At 38.0% G+C, this 17,635-nt stretch overlaps 1 protein-coding gene across 1 annotated transcript; it reads right to left on the bottom strand.

Moving 5' to 3' along the window:
- Positions 1-1,408: 1,408 nt before the first annotated feature.
- Positions 1,409-3,423, bottom strand: LOC110889349 (pentatricopeptide repeat-containing protein At1g09900). The gene has a single exon (XM_022136864.2). The coding sequence runs from the start codon at positions 3,278-3,280 to the stop codon at positions 1,562-1,564; it is 1,719 nt and encodes a 572-aa protein (XP_021992556.1). The 5' UTR covers positions 3,281-3,423; the 3' UTR covers positions 1,409-1,561.
- Between the last annotated feature and the right edge of the window lie 14,212 nt (positions 3,424-17,635).

The following is a 17,635-nucleotide window of genomic DNA, read 5'->3' as shown; positions in this document are numbered from 1 at the left end:
AGTCAAGCCAAATATAATACGTTTTCGTGCTTATTTTATGTGCGTTTTCAGTTGGTCTACGTTTTGATATAAATTTTGTTCGAACATTTTAGGGTGACATGTTCATTGTAGCTAGTGTCAAATCTAGCTAGAGTGTTTTGTTTGGTTTTTGTTTTATTGTACCACGGTCCCTTAACTTTTAGCATTGACACTTACACCTCTCAGCTTTCATTTTTTTCTTTTGTAAAATGTCATTTTTACCCTTCTAGTTTTACGTGCTTCTTTTTATGTACGTTGATCAAATATAATACGTTTTCATACTTATTTTTATCTACTTTTTTGGTTTGTTCTACGTTTTGACATAAATTTTGTTCGGAAAGGAATAGGGTCAAATATATATTTTCACTAGGTATTATAAATTTGAGTTATCTTATGTCACGCAACGCGCGGTACCATACTTTAACTTAGAAAACATTATTTTCTAACGTGCTTATATTTAACTACGTTTTGGTAATAATGCAAGTTGGTTTGCATTTCGACGTACTTTTTTCTCGATAATGAGTCAAATCAAATATAATACGTTTTCTCGCTTATTTATATGTGCGTTTTCAGTTGGACTACGTTTTGATGCAAATTCTGTTCGGAAACGAGTCAGGTAAAATATTTGACGGTATAAATTCGAGTTACTTTAAATTCCGACGCAACTACAACGTGCGACGGGTCCAAATACTGATTATACTATATATTTTTATGTATGTTTTTGGTTGGTCTATGTTTTGACATAAATTTTGTTCCGAAACGAATCATGTCAAAATAATATGTTTTCACTAGGAAGTATAGATTCGAGTTACATTACATTTTGACAATGATGCAATGCGCAATACCCTTATTTAACTTAAAAACACTATGCTTATTTTTAAATACTTTTAGTATAAATACAATATATGAGTAGTGTTGGGCCTTCGTAAGTAGATAGTTTTGAGCCTAAGTTGTAAAATAATTGGGCAGGGAATAAAGGTGGATGAGAAGCAGCCTAGGTAAAAAGAATTAAAAGGAAACTGAAGGCATACACATTTCCATACAACCATAGATATGATATTTGAACTTTTTAAAAAACTTTATTCTTTAGAGCATATCATTATTACTTTATATTTTTGGTTATCTTTTGGTTTCCTATACCGAATGCCGGTACTGTAGCAATATCATAATAAACCGAATCAATACCAACAAATTCCTGCCGCAACGAGCGGTGGAATTTACTAGTCAGATTTGACAAACAATGTGTACAGGTGCTTACGTGCTTCTTCACTTGAAATTGATTATGCACCAACACACCCAAATATGAAGTGAAGTCCTATTATTCTCCTATGGCCACGCAAAAAGATTGTTTGTTATGCTTTGACATTACTCTTTGAAGCGCATAACTCAGTTATCATTATTTTTTATTTTTTATAAATCAACAAAGATTATTTATCTAGGATGGAAGTTGTAGCTTAAATATTCATTCATTCATTCATAAAACAACACAAGGGAGGGAGGGCCGAGAAACAAAACTCACAAAAAGTGGAATTTACTACCTAACTTAGAGCTTGACCACCACCTGCTGAGCGGAGCGTTTGTTGACAACACCCCTTGAACACAACTCATTCAGCAACTCCAGTGCTTCCTCCGCTAGCCCTTCATGAGCCAATCCTTCAATTAAAATAGTATAGCTACCTTCTGTAGGCTTACACCCCTTCTCAACCATATACCCCAAGAAGTCTATGGCTCGATCCGTCTTTCGAGCCTTACACAGTCCCAACATTACTGCATTGTAAGTCAACACATTCGGTCTCACCCCCAATCCTTCTAACTCATGAAGAAACTTAATCGCGTCTTCCACTTTTCCTTCCCTGCTGAGCCCGCTTACAACCGAAGAATAAGTGATTATATCCGGCTGCAACCCCTTTTCCTTCATTTCTTCAATCAGCATTATGGCCCGACCCGTTTTACCAATCTTTGACAACCCGTCAATCACAGTGTTGTACGTGATCAAAACAGGCGAACACCCTTCAAAACTCAAGTGATTAAGAATCTCAACAGCAAAATCTACTTTCCCATCTTTGCACAATGCCGTGAGTAAAGTATTATAAGTCACAATATCCGGGTAACATCCTCGAGCTACCATGATTTCCAAATACTCAATCGCCCGGTCCATCTTCTTTTCTTTGCAGAAACCATGCAACAAGGGGTTGTAACTCAACGAATTCGGGCTACAACCATGTTTAGGCATCATCTTTTCCAAGATATCAATGGCCCGTCCTAACAAGCCTCTTCGACATAAAAAGTTAATCAGGATGTTAAAAGTGACCACACTAGGGGAACACCCTTTCTGAAGCATACCTGCCACGAATTTCTCAGCATCCATCCATTTACCCATGCTACACATGCTACGCAGCACAATATTGTGAGTCACCACATTGGGTTGGCAACCCATGGATGGCATATCGTTCAAAAACTTAATGGCATCCTCTAACCTACCTTCCTTACAAAAGCCGTTAATAAGCACATTATAAGTAACCACATCCGGCTTGCAACCTTTGGCTTTCATTTCATCTAGAAGCTTCATGGCTTGCCCCACGCCACTGGTCTTACAGGCAGCCTCTATCAAAATGGTGTAGGTAATAACATCCGGATAACACTCTTTCTGCATCTGCCTAGCCAGAACCAGCATTGCTTCTTCTAGCTTCCCCTTATCACACAAGGACCGCAGGATGGTATTGTAGGTAACAACATCCGGAGCCACAGAAGACATTTTGTCAAATACGTTGAGTGCTTTATCAATCTCACCAGCTCTACAATACCCGCTGATCAGAACATTGTAAGTTATAACATCAGGCACAGCACCAGACTGTTCAAGAATCTCCATAACCCGCGTAGCCTTGCGCGTCTTCCCGGTTCGACAAAACCCCCGAATCAAACTCGTACACGGGATAATATCAGGCATATCACCTCCATAAACCATCTTTTCCAAATACTTAAAACCTTCCTCCAATTCACCATTCCTGACCAATCTCTTGAGATGATTATTATTCTCAAACTCCTCGAAATTGCGTTTGGAATTCAGTTGCGAGCCGTTAACTTTTGTCACCGCTGATACCCTTTTAATCTTTCGATTCGAAAACCCCTTGTTGTTTTGGTTCAGTTTAGCAGCACCTACGGCAATGGAATTACGAGCCCTAGCTCTGTGATTTTTCAGGGTTTTCGTTTGAAATGAGCAAAACCCTTCATGGGTCTGCTTTATGGAGACAACTGATTCCATAATTAGACCATAAACTTGAGCTGAAAATCTCAACAACCAAGAATGGAGAGAGTAAGCTTTCCGGAAGAAGCTACCGCTTAATTTTCTTATCCAAAATTCTCCCCAAGGGTGTGAGAAAGACACAAATACTATACGGGCACAAGGCCCAAAATAATTTTGTTTAGAGGTGCACAATACCGGGTTTTCTAATACCCGGTGGACGACCCGGTATGATTTTTAGGGTTTCGGCAATAATCGGGTATGGTTTTGGTCCCTTTAGGGTTTAGCTTTATGGTTTAGGGTTTAGCTTTAAGGTTTAACATTAGGGTTTAGTAATAGTATTTAGGGTTTAGCATTAGTGTTTAGCTTTAACTTTTGGGTTTAGCTTTATCTTTAGGGTTTGCATTAGGGTTTAGCATTAAGGGTTTAGCGTTAGGGTTTAGGTTTAGGGTTTAGAATTAGGGTTTAGCATTAGGGTTTAGAATTAGGGTTTAGCTTTAGAGTTTAGGGTTTAGCATTAAGGTTTAGCTTTAATGTTTATGGTATAAGGTTTAGAATTTATAACACATATTTTTTCAATTTTAAACATGTATATACATATATGTATAATTGACAATATACATATATGTATAGTTAAAAGATTAACAATATACACATGTGTATAAATCCCATATATCTATATATGTGTATATACACACCCATATATCTATATATGTGTGTATATACACACACACACATATATATATATAGGGTAGGGATCCTAAGAGAAGTCCACCCTATTTGAGAAACTTGAGAAGCAATCTGAACCACACATTTTCCCTAAGCAAAAAATGCAAAAAAAGGTGAAAAAAATCCATTTTTTTTTTGGAAAAATCGCAGCTTTTTCTTTAAGCACTAAATTATTTATTTTATTTTTTTAAAAAAATTTTAGGATTTATACACATGTGTATATTGTTAATCTTTTTGCTATACATATATGTATATTGTCAATTATACATATTTTTAAAATTGAAAAAATATGTGTTATAAATCCTAAACCTTATACCATAAACACAAAAGCTAAACCTTAATGCTAAACCCTAAACCCTAAAGCTAAACACTAATTCTAAACCGTAAAGCTAAACCCTAATTCTAAACCCTAAAGTTAAACCCTAATGCTAAACCCTAAAGCTAAACCCTTAACGCTAAACCCTAAGAATAAAACTAAACCCAAAATTTAAAGCTAAACCCTAATGCTAAACCCAAAAGCTAAACCTTAATGCTAAACCCTAATGCTAAATCCTAAATACTATTTCTAAACCCTAATGCTAAACACTAAAGCTAAACCCTAAACCATAAAGCTAAACCCTAAACCCTAATGTTAAAGCCTAGATACTAATGCTAAACCCTAAATAACACTTATTTTCCAATTTTAAACATGTATATACATATATGTATAATTGACAATATACATATATGTATACTTAAAAAATTAACAATATACACATGTGTATAAACCCCCAAAAAAAATTAAAAAATTAAAAAAATGCAAAAAAGTAAGAGCTGCGATTTTTCCAAAAAAAAATTGCATTTTTTTTACATTTTTTTACTTACGGAAAATGTGAGGTCCAGAATGCTTCTCAAGTTTCTCAAATAGCCTACTACTTTTCACATGATCCTTATCCTATATATATATATATATAGGGTAAGGATAGTATAAAAAGGGCCTAAAGTATGAGAAGTGTATTATAACACTATATATAATACAATATAACACCATGTAAACACTGTATAACAATATGTAACACCATATAATACCATATAACACTATGTAACACTATATATCATTATATAACAAATATAACACTATACATCTATCATAGACATGCTATCAGACACCCTATAGTGTTATATTTGTTATATAATGATATATAGTGTTACAAAGTGTTATATGGTATTATATGGTGTTACATATTGTTATACAGTGTTTATATGGTGTTATATAGTATTATATATAGTGTTATAATACACTTCTCACACTTTGAGCACTTTTTACAGGATCCTCTACCTATATATATATATATAGGAGAAGGATAAATTGAAAACCCCCTTGAGTTAAAAAAAACCCTGAAAACCCAATAATAGCCATTGATTAATTAGATTGATAGATGAGATCATTTTGGTCTTGCCCCCTTTTTACTTTTTAATATAATATTAATAAAAGGTACAAGAAGGGTATATTTGGAAATGTAACAATTTCTCTCTCCTGACAGAAATTGTAACAAGTTGTCTACTTTTCTCTCTCTCCTAACATAAAGTGTAACATTTGTCTACTTTCCTCTCTCCTCTCTCTCTATAATTTTGATTTTTTTGTTTACTTTTGTATACGTACACTACAAAAAAAAATGTGTTACAAATATCATCTATTTATGTTTTTTTTAGAATTTTTAAATAAGTAACTAACAAAACATATTAGAATTGTTACATTACTAAAACCCAGCTATGTTGTTACATAAAGATGTTACACAAAAAAAAGTGTAACATAACCAAAGAACAATTTATTTTTTGTTACATTATTATCACCCAGTTGTTACACTCACACGAATCACTAAAACCCAGCTATGTTGTTACATAAAGATGTTACACAAAAAAGTGTAACATAACCAAAGAACAATTTATTTTATATTACATTATTTTCTGTTACACTCATATGAATCCCCCTGACTTTTGTAAACTAGCATATTTGTTTCATGTAACAAAATTCACTTTATTTTTATTATACAAAACCCACCTTTTTTCATGATTATATCAAGAAAAAACTACAAATAATAACATTAAACAAGAAAAGTAACTTTGATTTTAATCCAATAAACAAAAACTTAAAACAAATTGTTTTGATTGGTACAGATCTGAGATAAATTTTACATAAAAAATTGATGCAATCAATAATCAAAACAAACAGATCCATAAAACAAGAACTTAAAAACCTTCATGTTCTTGAACAAAAAAAATTGCAGATCCACAAAACACAACAAAAATGCTGACTAAATAGTGTAGATTTGCAAACAAAGCTGAAACAAACATACTTTTTCACCTTCTTGAACAAAAATTTCGAACAAAAACCTTCAGCCTCCTAAAAAACTTAAAAATGTGTAAATTCACCGGATCTTTGCCTGGTTCGAACAAAAACTTCATCCTTCTCTTCGATATCTGATTCATCATCTTCTTCGTGTGCGATTTTCTTCAAAATAAACCAAAGAGGATCCGTATTCATCGGGTTTGAAAGTAACATGACGGATCCAGATCTAGATGACGGGTCCAGATCTAGATCTTGATGGGTTTAAAAGAAACATGGTGGATCCAGATCTACATGACAGTCCATATCTAGATCTAGATGGCGTCTACATGGATATGATGCTCATCAGTTTCTCGATTTCATTTGTGATCTTGTTTTATATCTATTGGAACAAGAGAGATATAGAGAAAAGTATGGTAGAGAGGATAGATGAATGAGGAGAGATGTAGTGAGATCTGGTGAGTTTTTTTTATAAATTATAGAAAGAGAAAAGGTACAAAGTTGTTATTACAAATCTGCTTACATTTTCTGACCATAGGTAAAATGACGTATATACCTTTAGTTCATCTTTGTGCATATGTGACGTGACTGAATCCTAGCCACACATGTGGGTTTCTTGAGTTTTCTCATCTGGAGTGGGTTTTCTCATTATAATTAGCATATATATATATATATATATATATATATATATATATATATATATATATATATATATATATATATATATATATATATATATATATATATATATATATATATATATAGGGGATCGCTAAAATGAAAACCACCTCTAGTTGTAAAAACCATGAGAACCACTTTATGGCCCTTAGATCAACTAGATGGATGGATGTGATTAAAAGTAGTTAATATTAATATTAAAAGCTTTTTTTGTCTTATTATGTCTTTAATATTATAATACAAAAGAGTATTTAAGTAAAATAACTATATTTTGTCTTTTTATATATATTAATTTTAAATTACCTTTTTTGTCCTATTCATTAATTACTTTTTATTACTTTTATTTTTTAAACATAATTTCTTTATTAAAAACATTTTTAAATTCAGATTTTTTTAAAAGATTTTTATACTATTTACAATTTAAGATTTACGTTAAACTTCTTACGTTTTTTTGACGCGCCGTTTTTTTTACGCGCCGTTTTTCAAGCGTAACGCGGCGTTTTAACGCTGTTTTTTAACGCCGTTTTTTAACGCGCCGTTTTTAACGCACCGTTTTTTAAGCGCCGTTTTTCACGCGCCGTTTTTTACGCGTCGTTTTTACGCGCCGTTTTTTTAAGGCGTTGTTTTTCTCAATCGGCGTTTTCTTAACATGCCGTTTCTAACGCGCCGTTTTTAACGCGCCGTTTTTTAACGCGCCGTTCTCAACCGGCGTTTTTAACGCGCCGTTTTTTAACGCGTCGTTCTCAATCGGCGTTTTTAACGCGCCGTTTTTAAACGCACCGATTTTTTAACGCGCCGTTTTTTAACGCCGTTTTTTTATGCCGTTTTTTAACGCGCCGTTTTTCAACGCCGTTTTTTACGCGCCGTTTTTCAAAGGCGTCGTTTTTCTCAATCGGCGTTTTTTTAACGCGCCGTTTTTTACGCGACGTTTTTTTAAGTCGTCGTTTTTCTCAGTCGGCGTTTTTTTAACGCGCGGTTTTTTACACGTTTTTTACGCGCCGTTTTTTTGACAAGCTTTTTTAACGCGCCAAATTTTTTACACGCTTTTTACACGCCGTTTTAACGCGCCGTTTTTCCGAAGTTTTTTAATGCGCCGTTTTTGTCACACCCTGGCTTTGCGGAAGCGTGGTTAATTTGGTGTGACTTCTTAATACCATAGCTTAATCATAACAAGCTATATGAATTAAAAATATGCAAGATCATCCATTAAAAGTAAAATAGTAAAACATTGTCTTAACGGGTTAACACCCAACAACCATAACTTGTCTAAACATTACAAATGCAAACTTAACATAAACATGATTCAAGGACTGTGACTTGTCCAGGAAAGAGTCACAAGCCTCGAACCCTGGATGACCTCGGGCCTAATGCAGCGGAAAACAAGCCATACCGCGCCAGATCGTTAGTTTCCTGAAATACATGTAAGTTGAAAAATCAACAATAATGTTGAGCGAGTTCATGCGAAAGTGAGTATATAAACCTTTATCTTTATCAAAAAAAAACCTGGTATGTAGCAAATAAGGAAAAAGAGATCACCAATGGTTTGCAAGGCCATTGATATGTGTGAAGTGCAAGTAGGGATGACTCAAACCTAGCGGATTTATGCGTCGGGCACTAAGTCACCCCGAGGTCCGTTATGCTGGACCTGGGGCTGGGCTCGCTACACCCAGATAGATCTACCGCTCCTGTCCCTCGGTCCTACTACGAGGATTAATGGCCTCAAGTTGTGCCTACCCACTCACATGATCTGAGTAACAAACCTCCTTACGCTAACCATACCGTGTATCAAGTATTCAAAATCATAGTAACATGTATTTCACCCCCGCAGTTTATAAAACTGAAAACAGTTAAGAGAAAAGGGGGACATGAACTCACAGTGAGTGCGTCACAATACCAAGTAATCCAAATATCCAACTGCTGCGCAACGACCTACATGTGCTAATTCTATTAGACGGATGGCCGTGCCTTGGCTTTATAGTTTAATTTTTCGGGAAACGGTTAGACAACCGTTCCGTGTATATACTTGGTAGAAAATCTCCTTCCCAAGGATGGGGGAATTAATACATGCGTGTTTATAATATTAAGTCTCACTTAATATATTTTATTTCTCATTCCAAAATATAATTATTTTTCTCAAAAATAATATATTTTCTCTTCACATAATAATTTCCAAAATAATACGTTGACAATATCCGCATTTGTGAATATTTCCGTATAAAGCGTAAGTTACGTTTTGGCGATTAAGCGGTAATAGTAATTACCGTTGTAACTTATATGTTTGTCGTATAAGCGTTGGTGTTATTTTGGGTTCGACAAAGTTAGTAAATATTATTTTTGCTCTAAAAATAATATTTATACATTTTCACAAAATAATCATAAACAGTGCTGTGAAAAATATATCTATCGAATAAATATTTATCACGTTTAGTTTTTGTAAAAATCCCACCTCCGATTATTTAATAAATAAAGTCATGGAGAAATATATTTGAAAATATCTCAAAATAGTTTAACACTTGTAAATAATTCTAAGTGTTAGGTTTTTAGAAAAATTTCGCCAGAGTTTCCCCTGTAACTGGAGGTGGCCACGCTTTCAAGCGTATCATTTTCTTTTACAAAATCATTTCAACAATTCTTCGAATCAACCAAATCAATTTCCGATACTTCAAACTAGTTTCAACACATTAAACTCGTAGACTAGTATGTAAAATCACATTATTACATGAACTTGTAGTTTTTCTAAAACTATTGTGTAGATCTCGTTATATTTAGTGGATCTATATATATAATAGTTTAGTCTTGTAAAAACCCCGTTTTTAGAACAAATCATCCTTTATAACTTCCCGACAACTTTTATAAAAATTGTTATTTTGTCGGATCTTTCGTTTCACAAGTTTCTATACACTTGTAGTTTATAAAAATCACCTTTGTTAACATGTTATCCAACTTATATAAAAACATGATTTTCTCGACACTTGGTTCTACGAATGTACCACTTATACATACGTAGATCGGCTCGTTTTAAATACTATTTTTCATGTCAAAACACTTTTACACAAGTTCATGTTTCCCGTGTGGTGGAGTTTCACCTTTTAACCCTTGTACAAAAGAAACAAGTGTATGTCAAGATTCGGGATCTTAACAAAGTCGGGTTAAACGATGATAAGAGCCACCACAACGTAGATCGGGCCTCAACAATCAACATATTCGAATACTACGACTTTTACACGCGTTATATGCTTTTAACCAACAATATTCGAGTTTTTGTAGACTTTAAAGATTCAAAAGATGGGTTACCGACTTTTAACCGTTAAAAATCCTTTTAACCACTTTAGATACGTTCAAGAGTGAGTTTCAAATGTTATACCTCTAGCTCGGGGCTAGGGAAGATCTTTGGCGAGAATGGCGTGGATAAAAGCAAGTGAGCGAGGTCCTTCAACTTCCGTTTGCTTCCGGCTTCCTTATACGTGATCCCCGACACTAGTATGAGCTTGGAACTTGCAAGACGAAAACCGAAACGGATGGATGGAGTGTGGGTGCTCTCGGCCGAGAACCCAAGAGAGAGGGAGAGGGTGTGTTGGTTGGTGAATGTGTGATCTTGTGTGGTGTGGGTGTGTGTTTATATAGAGAATTTTAGCGTTATCGTCCAACGGTTTCAAGCTCTAGATATCCACGAACTCAAATAAAATAATAAAAAGTTGTACTCTTGGTTACAAAGGGACCAAACCGGCCCTAAGGGGGGTGGGGTCACCCGGTTGGATCTTGATCGTTCAGTTAGAGTTTAGTTTGGTTAAGTCGGTTAACTTTAGGGATTAACCCCGTTAGTTGTTTAATGCGTTATAAAGCGGGTGTTAGGGTAATCAGGGACCCTAACTGGCTCAGAAAAAGGCTAATAATATTTCTGGCAATATTTTTATGTTCCGGGTATAGTCCGGTTGTTCGGTTGGATAGTAATCCGTTAAAGTGCTTAAGTAATCCTTTAAGCGTCGTAAATAATATTTTTAGCGACACAATTTATTCTGCAAAGTGTCAGGAATAATTCCTCATGTTTTGGCACTTTATTAATTAGCTAGAAGCTAGTGTGTTGATAAAAGTGCTGTGTTTTGTGCTTAAAATACGTTTTTGGCACATCCAATCTCTATATCTTATTCCTAGAGACGCAATTATACAACCCTTGTATCTCTACACACACTATGGGTGTAGTAAAATATTTCTGGCTCATACAGGCCTTTAGAGGCAGTGTCTGCCTGATGCTGGCTATATCAGCATGTCAAATAGGTTATCCGTTCAAGTGCTACTGTGCTTTTGTGCATCATGTTTGTCACTAGAGTTCAGTAAGTAAATAATGTAGTGACAGGAAATCAAAGTATGATGCAGATATGTACAAGTATCAAAATCAAGTAGCAGTTTATCAGAAATCTCAGTTAAGCATAGTAATTAGGCAACTATTAATAGTTAATTAAGTCGTACGGATACCTGGTTTTGTGAGGGTTGTCACATTCTCCCCCCGTTAAATAAATTTCGTCCCGAAATTTTAAATTCTGCTTGTAGAAGCAGGGTTCTCATGAAATAAGTGGGGGTATTTCTCCTTCATTCGGTCTTCACGCTCCCAGGTGAACTCAGGACCATGTCTAGCATTCCAGCGAACTTTGACGAGCTTGACACTGCTCCGGCGGGTCTTGTTAACTTTCCAATCCGTGACCTCGACAGGTTCTTCAACGAAGTGGAGCGTGTCGTCTATATGAATTTCGTCGGTAGGAATAGCAATGTTAACTTGAGTTGGACTTCTCTTCAGATTAGATACATGAAATGTATCGTGAACGTTATTCAGTTCGGCAGGTAGATCCAACTTGTATGCTACAGTCCCAATTCTTTCTAAAACCTTGAAAGGACCAATGTAGCGTGGATTCAACTTTCCACGCTTCCCAAAGCGTGCCAAGCTGTTGTCACACCCTTCCAGGGTGATACCTTCAACAAAACCATATCCCCAACCTCAAACTCCTGAGGTTTCCTCTTCAGATCTGCGTAGGTCTTCTGACGGTCACGAGCCGCACTAATGCGATCTCGGATTTGCGCGATCTTATCTGTAGTTTCCTGAACTACATCGGGACCTACCAATTGTCTATCGCCTGCGTCAGACCAACAGAGCGGCGACCTGCACTTGCGCCCATATAACGCTTCAAATGGCGCGGCCCCAATACTGGTGTGGTAGCTGTTGTTGTATGAAAATCCGACCAGGGGTAAATGCTTATCCCAGCTACCGCCTAAATCCATCACACATGCTCTCAGCATGTCCTCCAACGTCTGAATTGTCCGCTCACTTTGGCCGTCGGTCTGCGGGTGAAAAGCTGTGCTCAAATTCAGCTTTGAGCCAAAAGCTCCTTGGAAGGATTGCCATATCCTCGATACGAACCTCCCGTCTCTATCAGAAATAATCGAGAGAGGTACTCCATGGCGTGTAACAATCTCTCTCATGTAAATCTCGGCCAATTTGCTTGTATTATCCTTCTCGCGGATAGGTAAGAAGTGTGCTGACTTCGTTAAGCGATCTACTATCACCCAGATAGTGTCATGGCCTCTTGGCGTTCTTGGCAACTTCGTAATAAAATCCATGGAGATTTCTTCCCACTTCCACTGGGGAATTTTTGGTTGCTGCAGAAGTCCCGAAGGCTTCTGGTATTCCGCCTTAACTTTGGCGCAAGTTAAACATTTGCTCACGTAAATAGCAACATCGCCTTTCATCCTAGGCCACCAGTAATAATCTTTAAGATCTTGGTACATCTTATCCGCTCCAGGATGGATAGAGTACCGCGACTTGTGAGCTTCATCAAAAATAACCTCTCTTAAACCACCAAACAGAGGAACCCAAATCCTTTTCTCAAAACATAACGTTCCTTCCCTGTTTGGCACCAAAATCTTCTCCATCCCACGGAGATATTCTTCCTCAAGGTTTCCCTCCTTGAGAGCTTCCTTCTGTGCTGCACGAACGCGCGAGGAAAGGTCGGTTTGAATTATCATCTCCATAGCCCTAACCCTTATGGGCTTGATCCTTTCCTTACGACTTAGGGCATCGGCGACCACATTCGCCTTTCCTGGATGATACTTGATCTCGCAGTCGTAATCGTTCAACAACTCGACCCATCGTCTTTGCCTCATATTCAACTCCTTCTGATTGAATATATGCTGGAGGCTCTTGTGATCTGTAAAGATCGTACACTTCGTACCGTAAAGGTAGTGTCTCCAAATCTTCAAGGCAAAAACCACAGCACCTAGCTCCAAATCATGAGTGGTATAGTTCTTTTCATGCACCTTCAGTTGGCGTGATGCGTAGGCGATAACCTTCTGACGTTGCATCAACACACAACCCAATCCTTGACGCGATGCGTCGCAGTATACCACGAAATCATCAGTACCTTCCGGTAGAGCTAAGATCGGCGCGTTACAAAGCTTATCCTTCAATGTCTGAAATGCCTCATCCTGTTTGATTCCCCAATCAAACTTCTTATCCTTCTGCGTGAGGAGTGTCAACGGTTGAGCGATCTTTGAAAAGTTCTCGATGAACCTTCGATAATAGCCAGCCAAACCCAAGAATTGCCGAATCTCGGTTGGTGTCTTTGGCGTTTCCCAATCTTTGATCGCCTCGATTTTGGTGGGATCCACGTGGATTCCATCTCCATTCACCACGTGCCCAAGGAATTGCACCTCACGTAGCCAAAACTCACACTTAGAGAACTTGGCGTACAATTGTTCCTTCTTTAGTAGCTCCAGAATGGCTCTAAGATGCTGCTCGTGCTCAGCCTTCGTCTTTGAATAAATCAAGATGTCATCGATGAATACGATCACGAACTTATCCAGGTATGGCTTACAAACTCGGTTCATCAAATCCATGAACACTGCAGGTGCATTTGTCAAACCAAACGGCATAACCAGAAACTCGTAGTGCCCATATCTAGTTCTGAAAACTGTCTTCGGGATACTCTCTTCCTGTATCCGCAGCTGATGGTATCCAGATCGAAGATCGATCTTTGAATAGAAGCTTGAACCTTGAAGCTGGTCGAACAGGTCGTCGATTCTTGGCAGGGGATACCTATTCTTAATCGTCAGCTTGTTCAACTCTCTGTAGTCAATGCACATCCGAAAACTACCGTCCTTCTTCTTCACAAACAAAACTGGAGCTCCCCAAGGCGAGAAGCTTGGTCGGATAAAACCCTTGTCTAACAACTCTTGAAGTTGTGTCGACAGTTCTTGCATCTCAGACGGAGCGAGTCTGTAAGGTGCCTTAGCCACAGGCGCAGCGCCTGGAACTAAGTCGATGCGAAACTCCACTTGCCTTTGAGGTGGCAAGCCAGGCAAGTCTTCTGGAAAGACTTCTGGGTATTCCCTCACGACAGGGATATCTTCGATCTTCGTCTCAGCAGCCTTTTTATCCACAATGTGTGCTAGAAAAGCAACACATCCTTTCCTCAAACACTTCCTTGCTTTCAGGCAGCTAATCATCCTTAACGGCGTCTCACGCTTCTCCCCATGAACAACAATGGTCTCACCATCATCGGTCGGGATACGAATAATCTTCTCGTGACAAACTATCTCCGCTTTATTACTCGATAACCAATCCATCCCTACTACCACGTCGAAGCTTCCCAACTGGACTGGTAATAGATCGAGAGCAAACTCACGCTCTCCCAGCTCGATTACGCAACCTCGAATCACCTCATTAGCTTCTACTAACTTCCCATTTGCTAATTCGATCGAGTATGGAATATCTAACTTACTAGCGGCTAAACCAAGCATGTTTCTAAATTCTAACGATACGAAGCTATAATCGGCACCAGTATCAAACAAAACGGATGCATAGCGTTGGTTTACAGGGAACGTACCAGTGACAACGTTGGGATCCTGGCGCGCTTCCCTGGCTTCCATGTTAAACACTCTTCCGCGTGCCTGGTTTAATTCTGTCACACCCCCAAAATCCACACGCGGAGTACCACCGCTTGGGAGCGTGACATGACCAGGATCAAGCCATCAATCATATCAAACATAGCATTTAATAATAATAAAAGTCATTAAAGTAGTTCATCATGACATGATTGATGTTTCAAAACCAAGCATTGTTTAATTAGCGGAAGCATTGTTGTAAACCCAAGTTAAAAATACTGAAATGTCATAAGTGTCTAACAAAGTAATACGATCCTTGTCCACAACGACCGGCTCCTCTTTGTGCAAGCTCCAGGTACCTAACGATCTGCAAGGCATGTAACAGAATGATCAACAAACTAGTTGAGCGAGTTCACAGTAAGTAAGTGCGTAACAGTAAGTAACGGGTGGCTCTACTGGGCCGATAGTAAGTTGTATAGGTGGGGGCTTCCCATGTTATGTGACCACTAGACTATTCGTATCAACTACTCGTATCATCCCTGTTCTTCTTCCGAGAACAGTAGCGCGTATGGGGTGTACGTAGGTTTTACGCACGTATCCTTCACAACCGAGGATAGGAGATGATGTGTGTAAAATGCAACATATAAAACACATCAATTAAGGCATAAAACTAACCCTTTTTAAGTACTAATGTTGGAAAAAGAGTGTTTTTGTCTTCCTTTTGTATTTTCAGGATGAAATGAGCTCAAAATCACAAAAGAAGCAAAAAGACCACTAATTCTACCATAAATACAAGAAAAGGAACAAAAGTAAACTGCCCGGACCCTCAACGGCACCTCCCAAGACAAAGAGAAGAGAACAGAGTCTGAACACGCCCCGTGTCCAGTAAACACGGGGGCGTGCCCAGGAAGCAGCAGAAAAGACAAACCAGTAGAAGCTTCCATTGCTCACCACGGGGCCGTGCCCAGCGGGCACGGGGGCGTGTTGAAAGTACAGCAGGCGCATTAATTGTAATTCGCAATTACAATTAATGAAGAGAGAGAATGTCAGACGGGCACGGGGCCGTGTCCAGCGGACACGGGGCCGTGTCCAGCGTTCTGTTCAGCCTATAAATAGAGGAGCTTGGTTTCATTCTCTCTCATCCCTTGGCACACCACCTCTCTCACACTTCATCCACCACCCATCACCACCATAACACCATCATCCACCACCATCATCCATTGTCCATCGTAGAGTGTGTGAGTCGTCTCGGGATCCAAGATTGATCGTAAGAGTTCTTGACAATCAAGGCCATGTTTGCCTAAGTCTCTTACATCACTTGGTGAAGACAAGTGTTTAGTATAATACTTTTTATTTTTAATCTTTTGCACTTTTTATTTGGTTTTGTATTAATGACTTTAATAACTAGTTACTTATGTTGAAGGTGATCTTTCCTTATCGTTTGTCCGTGGTGTCTTGGCGTTATTTTACTGTCTATATAAAATAAAAGATTTTCACCATTCATATCTCCACGGTCTATATGGAGGTATGTTGGCTACCTGGTCGGGGGTTAAGGGAACGGTTTGGTAAGGGTCTTGCCCTTGTTCAGCGTTTAGAGGTCCTGCTTGGGACCTGGGTCAAATTTAGTAGGATCTCCTTCAATGCCCATAGGTATTGGATGGCGGGGATCCAAACTCTTTGACCCCCTCATAAGCTAACTACTATTAATACTATAACCCGGCTATTTAGGACTGTATCCCTGCTGACTCAGACTACTTAGCCGAGGGTAACGTCACCGCCAAAAGCGGGGCCTACCATAATTTGCATTAATAACTTAATTCATTATCTTTCAATAATCCGACCCTTTAGGATTGTATCCTTGCTGACTCAAACTACTGGGTTGAGGGTAACGTCGCCTTCAAAAGAGGGGCCTACTACAATAACTAAGATAATCTCTTAAACAAGTGCAAAAGTGCGAAAATAATCAAAGGTTATACTAATACACGTGTCGGATCCAAGTGATTCATCTTGTCTATCTGTTTTTATTTTATTTTCTTTTTCAGCATTTAGTTAGTTTTTATTTTTCTTAGTTTAAAACATTTTTCTAACTTTTTGATTTGATTAGACGTTGAGGATAAACCGGTATTAAAAGCTCTTGTGTCCTTGGACGACCTCGGTATCTTACCAACACTATACTACGTCCACGATGGGTGCACTTGCCCATATGTGTGTTTAGTGTTAGTGAATATCGTGTTTTATAAATTTAAAACTTGGCTAAAAGTGTAAAAAGGGCTTAAATAAACATCTAAAGATATATTACACTACACACGCATCAAGTTTTTGGCGCCGCTGCCGGGGACACAAGGATTTTAAGAAAGTTAGGAATCAACGGCCTAATCATCTTTTTATTTTTCTTTAATTTTTAGGATTTTTTTTTTAGATTTTTCAGCTTCTGCAGAGCTCAGCACGGGGCCGTGCCCGCTGAACACGCCCCGTGCCCAATCATTGGAACTGGCAATCCTGTTTTATATCAGACAGTAGGCTGAACACGGGGCCGTGTCCACTCAACACGCCCCCGTGCCCAAGATTCAGTTGCTGAAAACAGAACCGTTTGATCCCGGCGGTTGGTAACTTCTGATACAAACATGAGTAATAGTGATTCTTTTTACTTTCGGCACTCTTATGGTTTGTGGTGTCAAATATGTGGAGGCGAACACGAGGAATTAAAATGTTTCTTCCTCACTTATAGGCCACACTATATAGACCCACCAATTCCTTGTAACCTTAAGAGG

This window comes from Helianthus annuus, chromosome 7, assembly GCF_002127325.2.
Source record: "Helianthus annuus cultivar XRQ/B chromosome 7, HanXRQr2.0-SUNRISE, whole genome shotgun sequence".
Lineage (NCBI taxonomy): Eukaryota > Viridiplantae > Streptophyta > Magnoliopsida > Asterales > Asteraceae > Helianthus > Helianthus annuus.
The sequence above is the reverse complement of the archived record's forward strand: the minus strand, read 5'-3'. Positions and strand labels throughout refer to the sequence as shown.

What these genes read in the sequence shown, in the direction of transcription:
- LOC110889349 (XM_022136864.2), bottom strand. Translation starts at nt 3,280, where the DNA reads ATGGAATCAGTTGTCTCCATAAAGCAGACCCATGAAGGGTTTTGCTCA.